This window comes from Pyrgilauda ruficollis, unplaced genomic scaffold (genome assembly GCF_017590135.1).
Source record: "Pyrgilauda ruficollis isolate IOZ18807 unplaced genomic scaffold, ASM1759013v1 scaffold87, whole genome shotgun sequence".
NCBI classification, from domain to species: Eukaryota; Metazoa; Chordata; class Aves; order Passeriformes; family Passeridae; genus Pyrgilauda; species Pyrgilauda ruficollis.
Window position 1 is genome coordinate 1251559 of NW_024530710.1, and position 18018 is coordinate 1269576.

Here is an 18018-nt window from a genome sequence, read left to right on the forward strand (position 1 = left end):
AACTTTATAAAATCTTACTGAAGGGTCATTGTGTGTCCTTCTCATAAGATAACCTTAATAACAATGATTCAACAATTTAATTATATTCATAAATTTTAAGCTTCAGACATTATATTTCATGATAACATCAACAGTTAATAGTGAAAACTGCACAGCAACTTATCGTGTATTACTTGGGGAAAACAATAAATAATTACATCTTAATAATAACAATACTAATAAAACAAATAATACTGCTAATAATAATTCATTTAAAAAATCCCAACACCGCAAAAAACAAAGCCAAGTGGGAGACAAATACTTACAATTTGGTTTCATAATCTTTCCAGGCTTTGTCAAAAGGCTTTTTGAGGTCCTTAGGAAACAGAAAATTGTCTAAGAATATTTTTAAACTTTTCCTTTGTAGCTATCAAGTAATAAATAGCAACAAAAATACTGTTTTCTTCAAAACTTTTCAGACAGCAGTTAGAAAAAAATATTGAGTTTGAATCTTGTAAAGTATTTCTTTCCTGTGCACACTAAAACAGCAATTTACAATTACATTTTCTAGATATCATTGCAGTCATGCCAATTTTCTTCTTTGTACTAAATACAGATGATTAATAAATGCCAACATAAGAAATGCTCTCATGTGTAAAAGGAAAACAGTCACTAGACAGATGAACATGAAACAAAAATTCAGTTTGCAACACTTACCCCTTTAACACCTTTTAAGTCTCCTTTTAAGAGAGAATCCAAAGTGAAAATAACATTGTGGCTTAAACCCTGGAGCTAAAAACAAAAACATTATATTCAAAAGGATTTATTATGATCTTATCAAACTATTGCCAACAATTCTTTGAACTTCACTAATCGAGTTGCAATCACCTCACATTTCTAAATTCATAGTAAATTCAAGCCTGGGAAGAATTAATAAACATTTACTTGCATGAGACATAGAAAGAAATTAAATTTAACATTTATTTCAGGTGACAAATCCAGAATTTTACAAATAGTATGTAAGCAAAATTCTGAAAGCACTTCAAGGAAACATCAGTCCTCTTGAGGCAAACATTTGGGTACAAATTTGGCTACAGCCTCCTGAGTAAGAAGGACCTGCTGTGCCACAGGCAGCAAACACACAAAGCACATGGTAAATTCAACCCTGAACAGAAGGAGCAAACAGGGCACCAGCTCTCTGAATATTCCCCCATTTTTGGGAACACTGTTCCTTTCCTTTCCTTGTCCATTGTGTATATCTGACATCCCCTTAAACACTTATGAGTTTAAGTTTCATCCCATTGGGTTCATGCCTGTTTGATTATAGACAAGAATATCAAAACAACCACTCAAACAGGTTCTCCAGATTACTGTTCCATTCAAACTCCTCATATATTCTAAAGACACTGTAGACTTTTTTTCATTTTTCCAGGTGTATCCATTAAAGATAATCAACTCAAACCATTAATTTTTGGCTTGAAATGACTGCATAGTAGCCAGTGAGTATGTCAGATATAGAAAAAACTCAAAAAACCCAAAGCTAAATAGCAGTGTATTACTCCAACATAGTAAGGATTTGCAATAATTTATTACATCATTGAAGACCTGATAAAACAGTAGCCCAAATGAACTGGAAACAATCTGATAAAGCAAAACAGTCTCACATATAGAACAAAATAAAGGGAAAAAAAACCCCTTAACACATGGAAACACATATGAGAATTTAGTGAGGGTTGTGAACAAAAGATAATTTTTCTGCAAAGATTAGCTGAAGACATTTACAGGAAAGAGTGATAGAGAAAAACTGGCTTTAAACACTTGGAAAAAGGCAAGAATAAAGCAAATTTTCAAAAGAAATAATCTGCAACTGCTACAAATGCTCTGCCAAAATCTCATCTAGATCAATGTAAAGATACTGACACACTCATTTTCATATACACAGGTCTGTAGGTACCTTTTAAATGCACTATTATAATGAATTACTGCATAAAGAATGAAACCTGAAATGGCCAAGGAGGTAGAAGTAAAAAACTAAAAAACAGAGAAGCTGATTCTGGTGGGACAATCAGAGTTTGCTGAAAATAGAGACCAGGGTTGGCAATGGCCAATCCCAATGTTTTATCTTTATAAAATCTTACTGAAGGGTCATTGTGTGTCCTTCTCATAAGATAACCTTAATAACAATGATTCAACAATTTAATTATATTCATAAATTTTAAGCTTCAGACATTATATTTAATGATAACGTCAACAGTTAATAGTGAAAACTGCACAGCAACTTATTTTGCCTTGTTAAAGCAATTAATGAACATGCTTTCATTCTTGCCCTTGTATGCTGAGCAATCATTTCAAAATTATGCTTTCCAGAAGTTGTGTATCTAATAAAAGTTGCTGGTTTTACTTCATAGTAAGTGAATATTACCCTAAAGGTATTCACTCCATAATTGACAAAGAAAAAAAGTAAGTTATTTTGTACCTTCCTTCTCATGAAATATCCATAATATCACAACTCCTCTGAAAATTTTAATGAATCATAATTGAAGTTAAAATATGGAACAAAAAGGATCCAAATTTGTGAAGCATTTTTTTCCTTGTCTACTGTGTAGCTCCAGTCCTTATTCATCTTTATGTCTTTGAAGACCATTCATTATTTTATTGTGCCGTTATTAAATAATGCATCAACAATCTGTTCTAGGTAAAAAAAGAACCAAAAAAACCCTAAACCTATTATCCTGCCATTCATCTTAATAACTCCTGCCATTTTTGCAATTAATTTTATCAACGTAAGGCTCAGCACCTACTTTGGGGCTTTATCAGTGACATAAGAGTTCTTCTCTCAACTGCTTTTTCAATGGATCTCAACTTCTATTTTGATAGAAACATCTTTTTTTCTTTCAGTGTAATCTTATTAAACAGAATAATGCTTAAAAACAACAAAGCAGAATTTTCTATCTCAGGAGAAAAAATAAGAGAAGTAAATGGTTTTAAAATGCTGAGGCAATTGTAAAATAAGTTTGTTGTCTATTCGAGGCTGCTGAATGAAGTAAATCAGTGAACACCCTATTTTGAATCCTGCCAACCAGAATTTGGGTAGATAATGCTTCATAATCTAGCTGAAATAGTATAATGTTGTTTTGAATAAGTGTGGCTTCTTAAATTAAAAGTGCTTTTTCCTGCTTGAACAGCACTATTTTAAATAAATAAATAAATAAACCCTGACATCTTTGCTAGTTGAAATAAGTTAAAAATTTCTGCGGATGTCCTGCTAGGAATGACTAAGTCCAGAAAGCTTCCAAAAAACTTGAGTTCTAGTCCCAATCTGTCCTTAAACTGCACTTTAATTCACATTTTAAAACACTTATTTTTAATTGTGTGCAAAATTTTAATTAAAGGTCAAATTAATCCAGAGTGACAGAAGTCTCTACAGAGGAAAGCACAAGGCTCAGTTTTGGGCAACTGTCAAAGCCAGGGAACTTTGCCACAGTGACCTTTGTTGTGACCTACAGCAGCTATGGCTGTGTTGGGGACTATAGGAAGACAAGTCTGCAACATCACTTGTACTTCACACACCCAAAAAGCTTGGAAATTCACCCAACTGTAAGAAAAACTGTATTTTTTTTTCCAAAAAGTGAATGTTGCTCCTTTTGTGGTAAAACAAAGCAGCCATAACTAATGATATTGTATTTTTAACAAGAAAGACTTCAAGTTAAGGGATGATTTAAAATTAAGCTCCATGAGGTATAGATCACCATCAATCACTTGTGAAGGATGACTCAAGGGATGTCTCAACATTTATATTCACCTTCTTAACTGCCAATTAATCATCAAACACAGAGTGTGCAAAAACACCCTTTAGAGAACCTCTCTGAAGAAACTGTTGGTTTTGTTTTGGAAAAAAATTGAAAGAAAAAATCTTAAAAATTATCTTTAGTCATCATGATCATGCATGCAGTTCTTGTATTAAACTTTATTGTCAAACAAGATAAAAGCTAAGAAAGTCAAAACTCCTCACCAGATTCTTCAACAGTGTTGATAACTCTTTAGTAAGTGTGGAAAATTTTACAAAAGCTGTGCCAAGATCTGGATTATCCCGACTTAAAAAATTACTTCCGAATTTATCTAGTACTTGTGCATAGTTTTCTTCATTTTGAACATGATCTGCAAAGAAAAATCAAAAGTTAGGTTTTTGTCACCAGTCAATTATAATTTTAAGCTTACTGCCACTTAACAACAAACTAATAAAACAAACAAACTTTGAGAAAAGCCACAAGTCAACACGTTTACTGAAAATTAAAAGAATTTTAAGATTAAAAAGAACTTCTTAGCAATAGGCATATATATGCTTTTTAAATCAACAAGCTGAAATTTGTAATACAGCAATGAAGAAAACTTTGTAGCTACTGACAGAGTAATAAGATCAATAATACATCAGTGAAACAATATAAGCTTGTTTTGTAAATAACATTTGAATTTTTTGCTGCCCACTGCAGGAACTTCCATGCATACATGAACTTTTCTTTTGAAATGTTGGACATTTTTACAGAACAAAAAAGTCAAAAGTATCAGATATAAAAGTAAGTAAACCAAGTCTGAATCTGACTAAGTTCAAAAGAAGAAACATCTTACAAAGGTTCCCTTTTTGCCTGCTCTGTACACTGAGTTTTCCCAGATAACAGAATGTGTATTGGTACACAGCCAAAGACTCATTCCAGTGTGTTTAACAGCAAACTGCACATAAAGAGAGGTCAGAACCACGCCAATGCAGTTGAAGCCAACGAAAGTGAGAAAAATCCTTGACTCAAGAATGAAACTGTTGTATCTGAAATGTCTTTCCTGCTTCTATTTAGTTTCCTTTCTGACATGTGTTCACATAATTTTTGTTACTTCTATTTTAGTATCTTTAAATAGAAAATTTACCTCTACAACCCTTTGGGAAAGGCTTTATCACCTTTACCACTCTTAGAAGATATTATTAGTACTAATTAAGTCAATATTTCACTTTAATGAACATCCTAGGCTTACTATGTGGGCTTTTTTCTGCAAACCACAAACACAAAACCACAGAGCTACAGCACAAGTTCTGTGCAATGAATGGGAGGAAGGGAAAGAGAGAATAGTTGCCAGGAGGTACTATACTTTTTTTCCCCCAAAATCTCCAAGGTTTTTTTTATTCAAGTTATGATATTTCCTGAGAGCATCTGAATTACAAGTCATGAGTCAAATGACAGAGGGAAAGGAAAAAAAAAGACATAAGTTTCAAACAATTTCTCTTTAATAATGTCTCACAATGCACAAGTCTGTTTGGACTTTAATAAACAGCTGGTGAAGAGTTAAACAGTTAGCTCTAAGTTATTGCAGATACTCAAACAACATTGCACCAAAGCTCCAACAAAAGAAATGTCAAAACCTGTTAAAAAAGCACAATCCTTATTTACCAATACCAAGCCCCAAAGCTCACATGCTAAAAACCAGACATTAATACTGAGGTTTTCAAGAGGCCAAATATTGAATCATATGTTAATACAGAGTTGCAATTCAAGCCGTATTTTTTAAAGAAAACTGTTCCAAAAGCATACAATTTTAATTAAATAGCTTAGCACTGAACTCAAGGAAACCACTACATAACAATAAAATATGCATTTTGTTTTGATGAAAAAGCTTTTGCACAAAGATACACAGAGGACTTTATCTATGAAGGAGCTTTAGCTTAAGCCCTAACTGAGTGAAGCTCAAGCATTGCATATCCAGCTGTGCTGAAGGAAAAGGAAGGACAGTGGAAGGTCAGAAAGAGCCCTGCTATATCATGGAATCCCTGTCCTTGCTTGTGATAGTATTTCCCAGCATTTTGATTTTAAGCACTGTGTTGTTTCACAGAGCATTTTAAAAAATGATTTCATAAAGAGAGTGAAAAAGAGCTGAAGAAGCTTGTTTCGTTTATCTGTATAAAGGCAAAAGAAATTCCCAGTCAGAAAGAGGAAGCAGGAAGCAGATCATTGTCCTAAAACAATATAGAGGAAATTCTCAAGAATCCCAGACTACAAATCACCTAAATCTAGAAATGAAGTTTTGATGGTGAAGTAAAAGGAATACTCCTGTATTTACCACACAAAGGCACACAAAATGCAAGCATTCTGTAAGAATAAGAAATTTTCAATTTCTACATAAGTATCAGTGTAAATCTTGCAAAAGGAGATTAAATATTTTCTATTAAAGAGGTAAGGCAATTCCCTACTCAACCATAAATGCACATAGCTGACAAATTAAATCTGCAATGTAGCCTACACTAAAATATGGAATGTGAAACCTGGCATGCTTAGAGCAAAGAGCATTCTTTAATCCCACTGTAGGTGCCTCATGCACTCAGAAATTACTTCCTGGTGTCCTAATAGAACTTCCTTTGGATAGAGAAAGCTGTAATAGCCATGACAATATTTACTTTCTTAGATACAAGTCCTCATACAAGACTTTAATAACCCCAAGAGTGAGACAGGATCAATGACAGCAGTACATACAGGGAATAAGATTTGTCTTCCAGAACTGAATCGTGTCTTTTCAATATTATAAGCAATGCTCAGCACTGTGATGGAAAGAGAACAGCTTCCCCAGCCAGACATCCTGCTCCTTCAGCAGCTCCCTGAGGCATGCCAGAATCATGGAAAACTGAGGAAGGACTCGGCACCCAGACAAACACAGCTCCCTTCAAAGGGGCCTCACTCATCATTCCCTTCCCAGTGGGAGCTGGCAAGGCCAGCAGCACCTGAGCCCATGCTGAGAATGTCACCAGAGTGTGGCAGACGTGGTACAAAGCAGGGTACCGGCCTGGATACAGCAGTGGCACTGCCTGAGCTGAAAGCTGTGCATCTCTCCACAATCCACACCTTCAACTCCGGGCAACATTCAGCACAGAATTTACCTTTGGTTTGAGAAAACCCTCCCAGCTGTCAGCGCACAATAATGCTGTGGCATCCCTTATCTCTGAGCTCTAGCATGTATATTGGGGAAATGTTAAGAGGAAATAACAGGAATGTCTCTGGACATGCAGATCCAAGCAGCACAGGAAGGAGTGGCAGCCACAGCCGCTGTGCAGCAGCCCTTCGCTGCACGGCAGCACTTCCAGCAGCAGGGAGCACAGAGCTCTGAAGGACTCCCAGGGCTCAATCCCACCTTGCACTGCATTCCCAGGCAGTCACCTGCAGTTGTCCATGCCTAAAGTGACCCTGTGGGAAACTTTTCCCAGGATGAATAGAAAATACTTAAATGAGACTCCCAGAATTTGTACTCTTTCACTGGAACCCACAGCATTCATTAAATAAATGCTATGTTTATTTCCCACTCAAAAATTATCAAAATTTTAGCATATGCCTCTGAGCCTAGTGAGATTTCTGTCTACTTGTGCATATTAAGCAAGGGTACAGAAGTACAAATATAGTGGAGAGAGGTTAAAGGATAGCCTTTATATGCTGGACCTACAAAACACATTGCTGAAATTAAAGGCCTAAAATTTCCTTCCTCTGCAACAGTTTTGTTTAGATATATTACCCTGCAAACACTGAAGAACACAAGCACAAAAAATTAAATAGTTTACAGAAGAAAAACACTACTTTTATCATTGATTATGCCCAAAGAAACCTGAAGAATGTCTAAATTAATAAGAATTAATTCTGCATGTGGGATTAACAAAAATAATATTTCAGAATTTGTATCTATTTTTAAGCTTCTTCTAAAACAGCTTTGTTCCATGGATAGCCAGAGGAAAAATAACCAAGGTCAGAGCCAAGATGCATTTATGAATGAAAGATGACTCAGAAAGGCTTTAGAAAAGCAAGAAAGCTGGCAAGGTTAAAAAGGATGGCAGAAATTACTTGAAATAAAAAAAACACCCTTTCTCATTTCATTCTTCACAAAGCTGAAATATAATGAAAAAATAATAGAAAAAAAATTATTTGACCACCATACAATTGTCTGAACTTGATAACAATAATGCCTTCTGGAATGAGATTGTTCAAGGGAAAAGTAATAAAAGCCTCTTTCCATATTTCAGAGCAAGAAACATCTCACTGAGTCTGCAAGGCTCTCTAGATCATCACAGTACAAGAGCACTGAGAGATAACCCAGCCCAGAAAAGTAAACGGCTTCTTTTTGCATCTTTGTTCATCACTGACATGCTTGAAGACATTCCCATAAAGAATTTTCTCTCCTCTGCTTCAAAGGATTTATACCAAATCTAGCAGTTGAAGTCTTATAATCTGGCAACATGAGCAATGGCAAGTCACTTAGACCCATGTATAAAAGAATAAAATAGGCAAACTATACAAATGAAGCCTCTTATTTATACCAGCCTTAACACTACAGGAGAAAAGAAAAATCAAATATAATGGCTATTTTTAGCTATTTTAGTAAGCTCCAGAGAGAACTGAGAATTCAAGTATGCACCAGCAGCAATATTCCCTATATATTCCCCAGGCTATTTGTAGGAACTACAGTGCAGAACAGAATTGGTGGACATGTTGATGAATACAAAATGCTGAACAAGAAATACAGGTTTTATAAAAAGAAAATTTTATATCAGAAAACTCCCACCTCCAGGAGATCAACAAGCATATAGGGAAAGGAAGTCCACATTAAATTATTGATTTTCCAAGAAGTTCTCTCCCTCACAAACATAGTGAAAGGAACTAAGCAGATGAAGAGGGATGGGCCTCACAAGGAGGAAAGGCAGGTCAAAAATATATGTGGAAGAAAGGAAAGAATGAAGTGCTCATTTTCTCACCAGAAGGAGGTCACCAAAGAACCAGAAGTCTCTACATACACCCACTAATTGTGCAGTCTATATAGCAAGAGGCTCTCGCCAGGGCAGTTCCCAAGTTAGAGGAATCTCATGTTTAGTGGCCGGTGCATGGACGTGTGCATTAGAGGCAGTGCAGCACACGAGGGAAAACACTCCTAACTTTAAGGAAATTATTGCCTTACTAGACATTACAAGGAAAAGTTCTGGAGTTCTATCACCTTGACATTCAGTACCAAGCAAAACAAAGCTGCACATCAGAAATTACGAAGAAACACAGCAAGCAATAGAGCGATATCAAAATATTGCCATAGTGGGCTTGAACCCTTAATATTGTGTGTAGTTCCTGTCCCTGCAGCCCAAAATTCAGTCCTCCTCTTCTCTACTTTAGAAAAGGAAGCCTATGCTTCCATTTTGGAAAAAGAAAGAGAAAGTGAGAATGATTAAATGTGATGGTTTCTGTGGAAAAAAAACCCCCAACAAAAACAAAACCAAAAAACCAACAAAAAAACCCTTCAAAACCCCCTAGAGCTGCTGAGTTCAGAAGAGAGATACCGTGAGTAATAAGGGAAAGAACTCAAACCTATTTCAAGAGATAGAATGGTCTACAGAACAAAGTTTGGATTCATCCACCAAAAACTCCTCTGGCTCTACTCTAGCAAGCTCTGGCATTTCAGAGTCTCTTACAAGCTTTCATGCCCAGAACATGCAAAGCTCCCTCAATTTCATATCAAATGTGTCATTTTGGTGGGTTTGATGCCAATGTTGTGAGACATGGGCAGGGACAGTATCCTCCTCAGGTGACTTAAGGTCTGAAGAACATGAACATGCACTGGGGAACTTTGCACAGGAGAATTTAACTAGATTGATGCAAGACTGTGAATGATAAAAGATTTACATTCCTTCAAATTCTTTGGACAAAATAAGTGGCAGAAGTCCATTAAGAAGAGTCAGAAATTATATTATGATGTTTGATACAAGGGGATTCCTGGCCTTCATGCCAGTGTGAACTGAGAAAGTGCTAAACAAAGTGCTTAAAATACACTCCATCTTGGAACCATTTTTCTCCTTCCTCGAACATCTGCTGTTGAACACTGTGGGAGACCACGTGGACTGCTGATCCATCCCAATACCTTTGGTCTTGTATGGATTTTATGTTTTCATTTCTCCATTGTCTGAACTATTTTGATTATATTTGGGAGTTATCCCAGGGAAATAATGAAAAAAAGCTATTGAAAAGTCTACAGGAAAAATAATTGTGCCATCTACTGCTGTTACAATTCAATCCAAATCTTAGAGGAAAGGAAGTCAGAACAGATTCTCCATGAGTTCAGCACCCCTGCCATAAGAAGGGTTCCTAGTTACAGACACAATCAATCATGCCAGATGTAAACAGCAAGCCAGACAGGGAGCAAGTGCTGAGAAAGAGGCATCTGCTTGTATGCCTCACTGGATTCCATGAACAGTCCTTTCCCATACAACACTTTCAGAGATGAAAATAGGGAAGGGACATTGCTAAGGGTTTTCTGCACTCTAGTGTTAGGATGTTTTCATTTTCACAGCAGTAACTCTAACTGTAAATATGACGAACAGGTGAGGGAAGTACAGGAAGAGCAGAAAGTATTTGGGTGATGTTAAAGCTCTTTGTAACAGACCAGAGGCCCTTGTGGTTGGTAATTCAGCACTGGAGAAGAACAAACCAACACACCACAAGGTTCAGCCTTCATGAAGAATTCTATATGAGACACTGCACTGTGTCACTGTCAATATTCAAATGTTACTCAGGAAAGAAAAAAAAAACCCAAAAACCAAAAACAAAAGACCTAAACCCAACCAAAACTAACAACAATAACCAACCAAACACCAAAAAAAAAATACTCAACCCACACAAAACAAACCTCTGAAAAACTAAAAAAAAATACCCCAAACCAAACAAAAAAACCCCCAAAGAAATAAAAAAAACCCCAAAGAAACAACAACAACAACAAAAAAAAAAAAAAAAAAAAAAAAAAAAAACCCAAAGAAACAACAACAACAACAAAAAACAAACAAAAACACCCAAAGTAGAACAACGACAAAAAAAAAAAACAAACAAAAAAACACCAAAAAAAAAAAAAAAACAAACCACCAAAACAAAAAAGCAACAAAGAAACAACAAAAAAACCCAAAGAAACAAAAACCCCCCAACAATCCAAAAAATCCACTACAACCCAAAAAAAAACCTAGCTATGGCTTTTGGCAGAGAATGAATTGGATTACTGAACTGAAAAAAGAATTTCTATTGTCCCTGAATAACTCTTTCTCACCAGTTCAGCTGGAGTTCTCAAAGGAGATTTTGAAGCAAAGGAGTACTAAAAAAACTTCTCCTAGTCTAGTAAATTAAATATGGTAGCAAACAAAGTTTGTAAAACAAAATTCCAGTTCTGGGTTCTCAAAATGTAGTTAGAGGCTTTCTTTTGAAATATAAAAATAGCCACATAATACTTTCTTGATAAACCCCAATTCTTTTTACAGCTGTTTCTGGAATTTACTTAAATACCAATAAAATCTATTTTCTGAATAGACTAAAGCACAAGAAAATAGCTGGTTCAGCAATTTTCCTTGTACAAGGAGACAAAATGGGCTTGAGTTTTGATTCACTTCACATTTATTTTTAAGGTTTCACATGTGTAACATGTTTTTGGTCTTGGCTTTACTAATCCCATTTTATCAGTCACTGCATGAACTCCCTCCCGCACACAGCTTTTCATTGTAAGAGCCTATGACAGCAGCACTCTGAAGAGGGAGCCAGAGGATTATGCATAAAGCTTTCTTGAGCCAAATAAATTCCTACAAACTTGTACCTTTGAAACAAGGCTTGATAAAAAAATATTTTAAAATGTAAAAAAAAATTATTAAAAACGAGCTACTCATCTCTGCTCCTTTTTAAGTGCAGAACACCCAATCAAAGCCACTAACGCACCTTCTATTGCTTTTATTCAATGCAAGTAATTCATCATATAGTACTGCCTTACATGCAGGCCTCAACAACAATATTATTTTTATCACAAGACTCAAATGTTTCATATTTATATGTTTCAAAACAGGCAGAAACACCTTTAATGTGTTCTACACTTTTCATCAGTTTTGAAACTCAGTTTTCAAAACTCTGTTTAAGTAAGTACTCTCAAATAGAAAAACTTATTGGAGCACGTGTATACTTCTAAAAGCATAAAACTAAATACACTTAATATTCTCACTTTATATCAGGCTTCACAGTCTATTGGGAACCGTTTATCAACAACTAAAATTACAGCTAATTAAAGCATGGTGCTAGCAAACCAACATTGGTGATTGGCAAATGAGAATAGTTAATAATCTACAAGATATTAGAAATCCCAGATACTTCCATAAACACAGAAACTAAGAGCACTCAAAAGGAGCTCTGTATATGGAAAATATTTGCTAAACTGATTATTGTTATGGTAGGAAATTGGAACAGGGATTTTCTAAAATCATGTATTTACAGCCAGAAGATTACTGGCAAGTGAACAGCTCTGCTACCCTATCTGCCTTTGGCACAGTTTGTAGAACTTGAGAGAAGAAGAGGTAGAAGCATTAGAGTTGTAGCATTTTTAAAATCAAATTTGTACATTGATGTGCTTGATCACCATTTGCTACTGCACTCAAACTGAATATCAATTCATATTCTAACCAAATAACCTCCCATCAAAGTAACTACTGTAGTCCCAGTAAAACATCAACAGCGTCTTCAAGCAAGCGAAACAATTATATAACTATACTATTTCAGGTAAGAAGGGAAACACATAATTTTGATTTTAGGTAAGAAGAGAAACACATTATGAAGGGAGAGCACATGTTGACTTAACAAAACCAGATATTTCTTTTTATTTATTTACTTTTTAAAAAAGTCCTAAATCTTATTTCACTTCTAAGTGCTTTCTAAAAATTCTGTTGAAAACCCTTTTTTGTCACTGTTCTAGTTTAAGGTAAATTCTTGAAATATTATAACAGCAGGAAAATTTACCCATGGGATTCTTCTAGTGGCCACTGAGAAGGAATATGAGAGTAAAAGAACTGGCAAGCACATTACTTCTGATTATAAATCAGAAGAAAGAAAGAAAATTTTGAAGTCCAAACACTCCTAAACAGATAAGCATTTCCTATGCTATACATTTCAACAGGATGACTTGCAAGACATCTCAAAATTAAATGCTTTGGTTCTTGTGTAAAACTGAAAACAATGTCTTACCTTGCCCCGAACTATATATTGCTTTCACAGATTTTTTCACCTTCTGTAGTGCAGTTCTGTCTTGATCCAATGCCTACAATAGCAAGAAGTAAACAAACTTTAAATATTTACTTCATTGATTGCCAGAATATAATTTAACAACTAAAAAGAAACCCACAAAATAAGAAGTTTCACAGGTGGAAAAAGCTGCAGGTACAACTGAGCTCAGCCTGTGGGAAGGTCTGGGGTCATTGAAACCCTTCAGGATGAATTAAAGAATTGAACTGAAAATGCTCTGACAAGAGAGTAGAACAGTACTGACAGGGCTAGAAGAAAAACACTTTTAGTTTTGCAAAGGACAAAGCATTAATTCAATTGCATTATATTTTCGAAAAGAAAAAACCAAAAAAGAAATAGCAGATATTTCTACACTAGCCCTACAGTTTCTACTACAACTAATTTGCTTGTTAACATCTGTGCTTCTCCCACAGTAATAGTGTTTATAGACACAGACTATCACACTAACCCCTCGCACCAAATTCCACAACATAACTCTAAAAGTACAGCAGATGAAAAGCTGTAAATCAAAATAAAGAAATAATATCTGATTTTGTACAATATAATGTGACTGAAGGACTAATAACAATAATCATATTCAAATATGCATTTTCAAGACGACATCTTTAAGAATTTCAAATTTTCTGCAATAGTTCCAAAATCCAGTATAAAATGGTATTAAGTAATGATGAATTGAGGATTAGATTTCCAATCATACACAGAAATGTTTAAATAGTTTGCTATATTTTTTCCCCATTTAGATCACAGGCAATTTCCCATCACTTAGGTAATGTTAGATCAGTGTTTGCAGTATCAAACAGTATAGCAGTGTTTGCCATATTATGTTCACTTCCAAATCACTGGAGATTGGAGAACTCGTACTCAGAACCACTGTCAGGACAGCAGCACAGCTGAGCATGGGGCCTGGTAGAGACCACACCACTCACATTGCAGAGACCCTTGCACAGCCCTGTTATTCAAAAAGTTTAAACGCTCGAGCTCCTGGGGGTCTCAAGGCTGGCAGAACAAGGCACAATGCCAGCTACTCCTGCTTCCTCACAAAGAGACATCACCAGCAACGCTGAGTGAAAACACCCCATAAGCAGAGCTTTCACTGCCAAAACTGAGATGGTTTTGACAGTGAAAGCCTTAGAAAACCCCACAGCACCTTCCAATACCTGAAAAATGGGGTCTACAAGACAGCTGGAGAGCGAGTTTTTACAAGGGCATAGAGTGATAGGAGAAGGGTGAACGGCTTGAAACTGAGAGTAGGTTGAAATTAGACATTAGGTAGAGATTGTTTACTGTGAATATTGTGAGGGATGGGCACAGGTTACCCAGAGAAGTTGTGGTTACTCCATCCTTAGAAGTTTTCAAGGCCAGGCTGGATGAGGCTTTGAGCAACCTGGTCTACTGGAAGGTGCCCCTGCCCATGGCAGGGCACCCATGGCTTAGGAACTAAATGGTATTTAGTTTTCCTTTCAACCCAAGCTATTCTATGATTCTATAATTGAAGAATATTCCATTGGGCACTAAGAAGCTCCAGAAAACCACATCAGGAGCTCCAGGTGAACTACAGCATTAAGCACTAGAGACAGGTAAACGTGAGGGTACTGCTCATCCGTATGTTCCAAACACTGAGTGTTCCTCTGTGTGAACACTTACAGTAGGAATCCATACAGAGAGAAACCAATTAATATATAATGGTTCTGGTTTTGAGTAGCCAATTATAATCATGCAAAATGTTATAGCTGAACAATACATGATAATCTGTAACAAAATAAAATGGAATGTTTCTGTTCCTTAACTGGAAACAACCATTTTCTCAAATCATACAACCTCTCCTGTGGCAGCTAAAACTAGAACATTTGGAACCACAAAAGCTGTAAAAATGCCTTCTGAGGCTATTTATCTCTGGGGTTTTTTTTCCATTTACAGCAGAACAATGGATTAAAACATTAAGAACTGCAAACATCATTACTTCTTTTGCTCCCCACTAAAATAGTGGGTTTGACTTGACTTACATCTTGCCAGGAAAAGTTACCATTTTTAAATGTAATAAAGTATTGGGAACTCAGTGTTCCTTTCCAAGACAGTGCACAGCAAGTGCTTCTCTTTGATTCCTCTGCAAATGCTGTCAAAAGCTTTTGCTCCTGCCTGCCTGCTACGTCAGCCAATTGCTATCATACATTTCTACTGAAGTTCTCTCCATCTTCAATGACCAGAAAAAAATAATGACTCACTTGTCTACTGAGAGCTTGAACACAGGATAAGAATTTGATACCAATATTTTGAAAGAAAGACAGTGGCTAACATTGATGAAATTGAGAGATAAAACTTTGCGCTAAGGTCTAGTTTGAAGCAAATTGGACACTCGGGAGAAAGAAAGAAATACAACAACTCCAGGAAACTTTTTCCTGAAGTTATCAATCTAAAAGACTATGACAAGCAGATTAGAAAAAATTTCAAAATTGGATTTGCTGTTGAATTAGATGCAATCACTAATGTGAGAGCAGGAGGAAAGGGAGCATTCTTATTTTAAAAGAGGAATCACTGAGCAAAGCAATATACAAAGATGACATCCACAGCCTGAAGGATCCAGTGATCTAAGTGAAAATGACATCACAGGCCAATTTTGTATTTTTATATTTGTAAACACAATTTTTACATGAACTACTTCTTCATAGTCCAAAACTATAAAACACACTTACATACCAAGTACACAAAACTTGCTATCTAGGGTTGCTTAGATGCTTTTGGGTGTTGAGGTTTTTTAGTTGTTTGTTTCTGTTTTGTTTATTTTATATAACTGGAGACAGATTGTTTCTAAATATATTACATTCCTCTTAGATGTCTTTTCCTTATAATTTTTAGCTGCACTCTGCTGCAATGCAATTAATTGCACTCAACACTCAATTCAATTATTATTCCAGAGTAATATTACCTTCTCAGCATGTTAGACAGGAACAGCCTTGCTTTCCCTAGTTAGGTGAAAACAAGCTTTTGCAGTATCCATTAATTTTCACTTTCATTATTTAGAATACTAAATACTTTAACTGCCTATTGTAGAAGACACAAAATCTGATCTTCCATTAAAAGTGGCATGCATTTATATTACTGAAAATTATAGTGTCTTAGAGATCCAAGGGGTTTCTGTGACAATCTCCAGGGCAATCTCTCAGTGGCACTCCTTCCAACCTTCTAAACTCTTCCTTAGCACTACCCACTCCTGGCAAATGCTTCTTTCTTCATTTCCATAATACCATCTTGTAGAAGACTTTTAAGTTCCACAGAAGAATATTTTCTTACCCTCTCATGCATTTTGAAAAGATGAATCATTTAAAGGTACCTACACCACAGATTCACTGCCTTATCAGCTGAACAAATCTTTATTCTTGAAAATGCTCATTTTGGAGACAAGCTTAAAATAATGCAAAATCAGTTTCCACACAAAAAAACAAAAAAACAAAAAAACAAACAAAAAAAAAAAAAAAAAAAACACAAAAAAAACCCACCAAACCAAAAACAAACACAGGAGAAAAAAAAACAAAAAAAGAGAAAGAACATAAAACAACCACTGCATTATTTAAATGGTACGCTCTGTCTCCCCCCTCCGAAATGTATGGTGTATCTCAAGCCTGTGGTCCTGCCCTGAACCATCCTGTACCTGTAATCCCATTGGCCCAAGTCTGATTCCGCGCCCACTTCAATTCCCCTCTTAGGCTGTGCTGTGAAATCAGTCTCTCTCTTAGCCCTTCCGCTCTCTTAGCCTCTTTCCCCCCTCTCAGCCTTTCCCCTCTCTTGCCCCTGTCCTCCCCGAGGCTCCCCCTCCCTCAGTAGCCATGCTGTTCCCGGGGACGGGACCCCCAGTAAACCCTCATCAAACAGCACCCTCAGAAGCCGTGTGGAGTCTCCTTGCCTGCTGCTGCTGCCAGCCAACTCACAGCCTAGGGAGCCCTCCGGGGACTCCCCGGGGTGCCCCCCCAAACGAACCGCATCAAACCACCATATTTAATCTGCGTAAATAAAATGAAGCAAGGAAACCTCCTTGTTCCTTATTCCCAGCAGACAGCAGATTCTCTGGCTTTGTTGAGGTTTCAGGTTGCTGCATTCACTTCCATTGAAGCTTATGCTCAAGAAGAAAATCTCCTGATCATACAACATCAGATCTTCTACCTAATCAGTGTGGAATTCCCCATATAGTTACCCCAGATATAAACTCTCCTTTCTGCTACAATATGTCTGCTTTGAACTAGCCTGCCATTTCAAGCCACCAACCTGGTTCAAAGCTGCGCTGCTGAAGAGAGCAGTGTCTCCTGTCCCCCACCCCAGAGCACTCCTGTTGGCTACACCATGGCCCAGCTCAGGAGCTGCTGTGCTGCCAACAGCCTGTGAAAGCTCCTTTTTAGCCCACCTGCCATCAGTGCAGTACACACTGACAGACATTTGTACTGAGCTACCATTTCACATTCAGAGAAGGCACCTCCTCCCTCCTAAGATGTACATTCACAGGTAGCTATTCATACCAGTGAGTGCAAAACTTTATATCCTCCACGTGAGGACATAAAACCAAATTAATTTTGGGCTGGAGACAAGGTGAGTTTTCCCAATGGATCATTCATTGAAGTAGAACCCTGGGTAGCAGCACAGGCACTTTTACCAGCCAACCACAGCACACAGATCAGGGCCAGGTCAGGAGAGGTATATGCTAACATTCTCTAACCCATACCAGTCCTCTCTGCTACACATTTTCTTCTTCACACTGACAGACACTGCTTTGCCTCTCCTCAACCCTCAAGAGCCTGATCTTCTCAGCGAAAGGTATTTCTATTTTGGGATCATGCTCTGATTTAATAGTCTCTAAATTTTAAACCAGAAATTATACTATAGTACAGTGTGGAAAGTGGTAGATTCTGGTTTGCCATCTGCCTCTGAGGTAGTAAAAACTGGCAGGTTCACATTTAGA

The 18018-nt window shown here is 36.6% G+C and overlaps 1 protein-coding gene across 3 annotated transcripts in view; it reads right to left on the minus strand.

Annotated features, from left to right (window-relative positions):
* The window catches only part of ASAP1 (ArfGAP with SH3 domain, ankyrin repeat and PH domain 1), a 145737-nt gene that overhangs the window by 57124 nt on the left and 70595 nt on the right, over nucleotides 1-18018 (minus strand). For all 3 annotated transcript variants that reach the window (XM_041488083.1, XM_041488081.1, XM_041488082.1), the window contains 4 exons: nucleotides 13017-13089; nucleotides 3992-4137; nucleotides 697-771; nucleotides 306-355 (listed from right to left, as the gene is read on the minus strand). In XM_041488083.1, the coding sequence (XP_041344017.1) occupies nucleotides 306-355; nucleotides 697-771; nucleotides 3992-4137; nucleotides 13017-13089 (344 nt within the window). The remainder of the gene's footprint in view (nucleotides 1-305; nucleotides 356-696; nucleotides 772-3991; nucleotides 4138-13016; nucleotides 13090-18018) is intronic.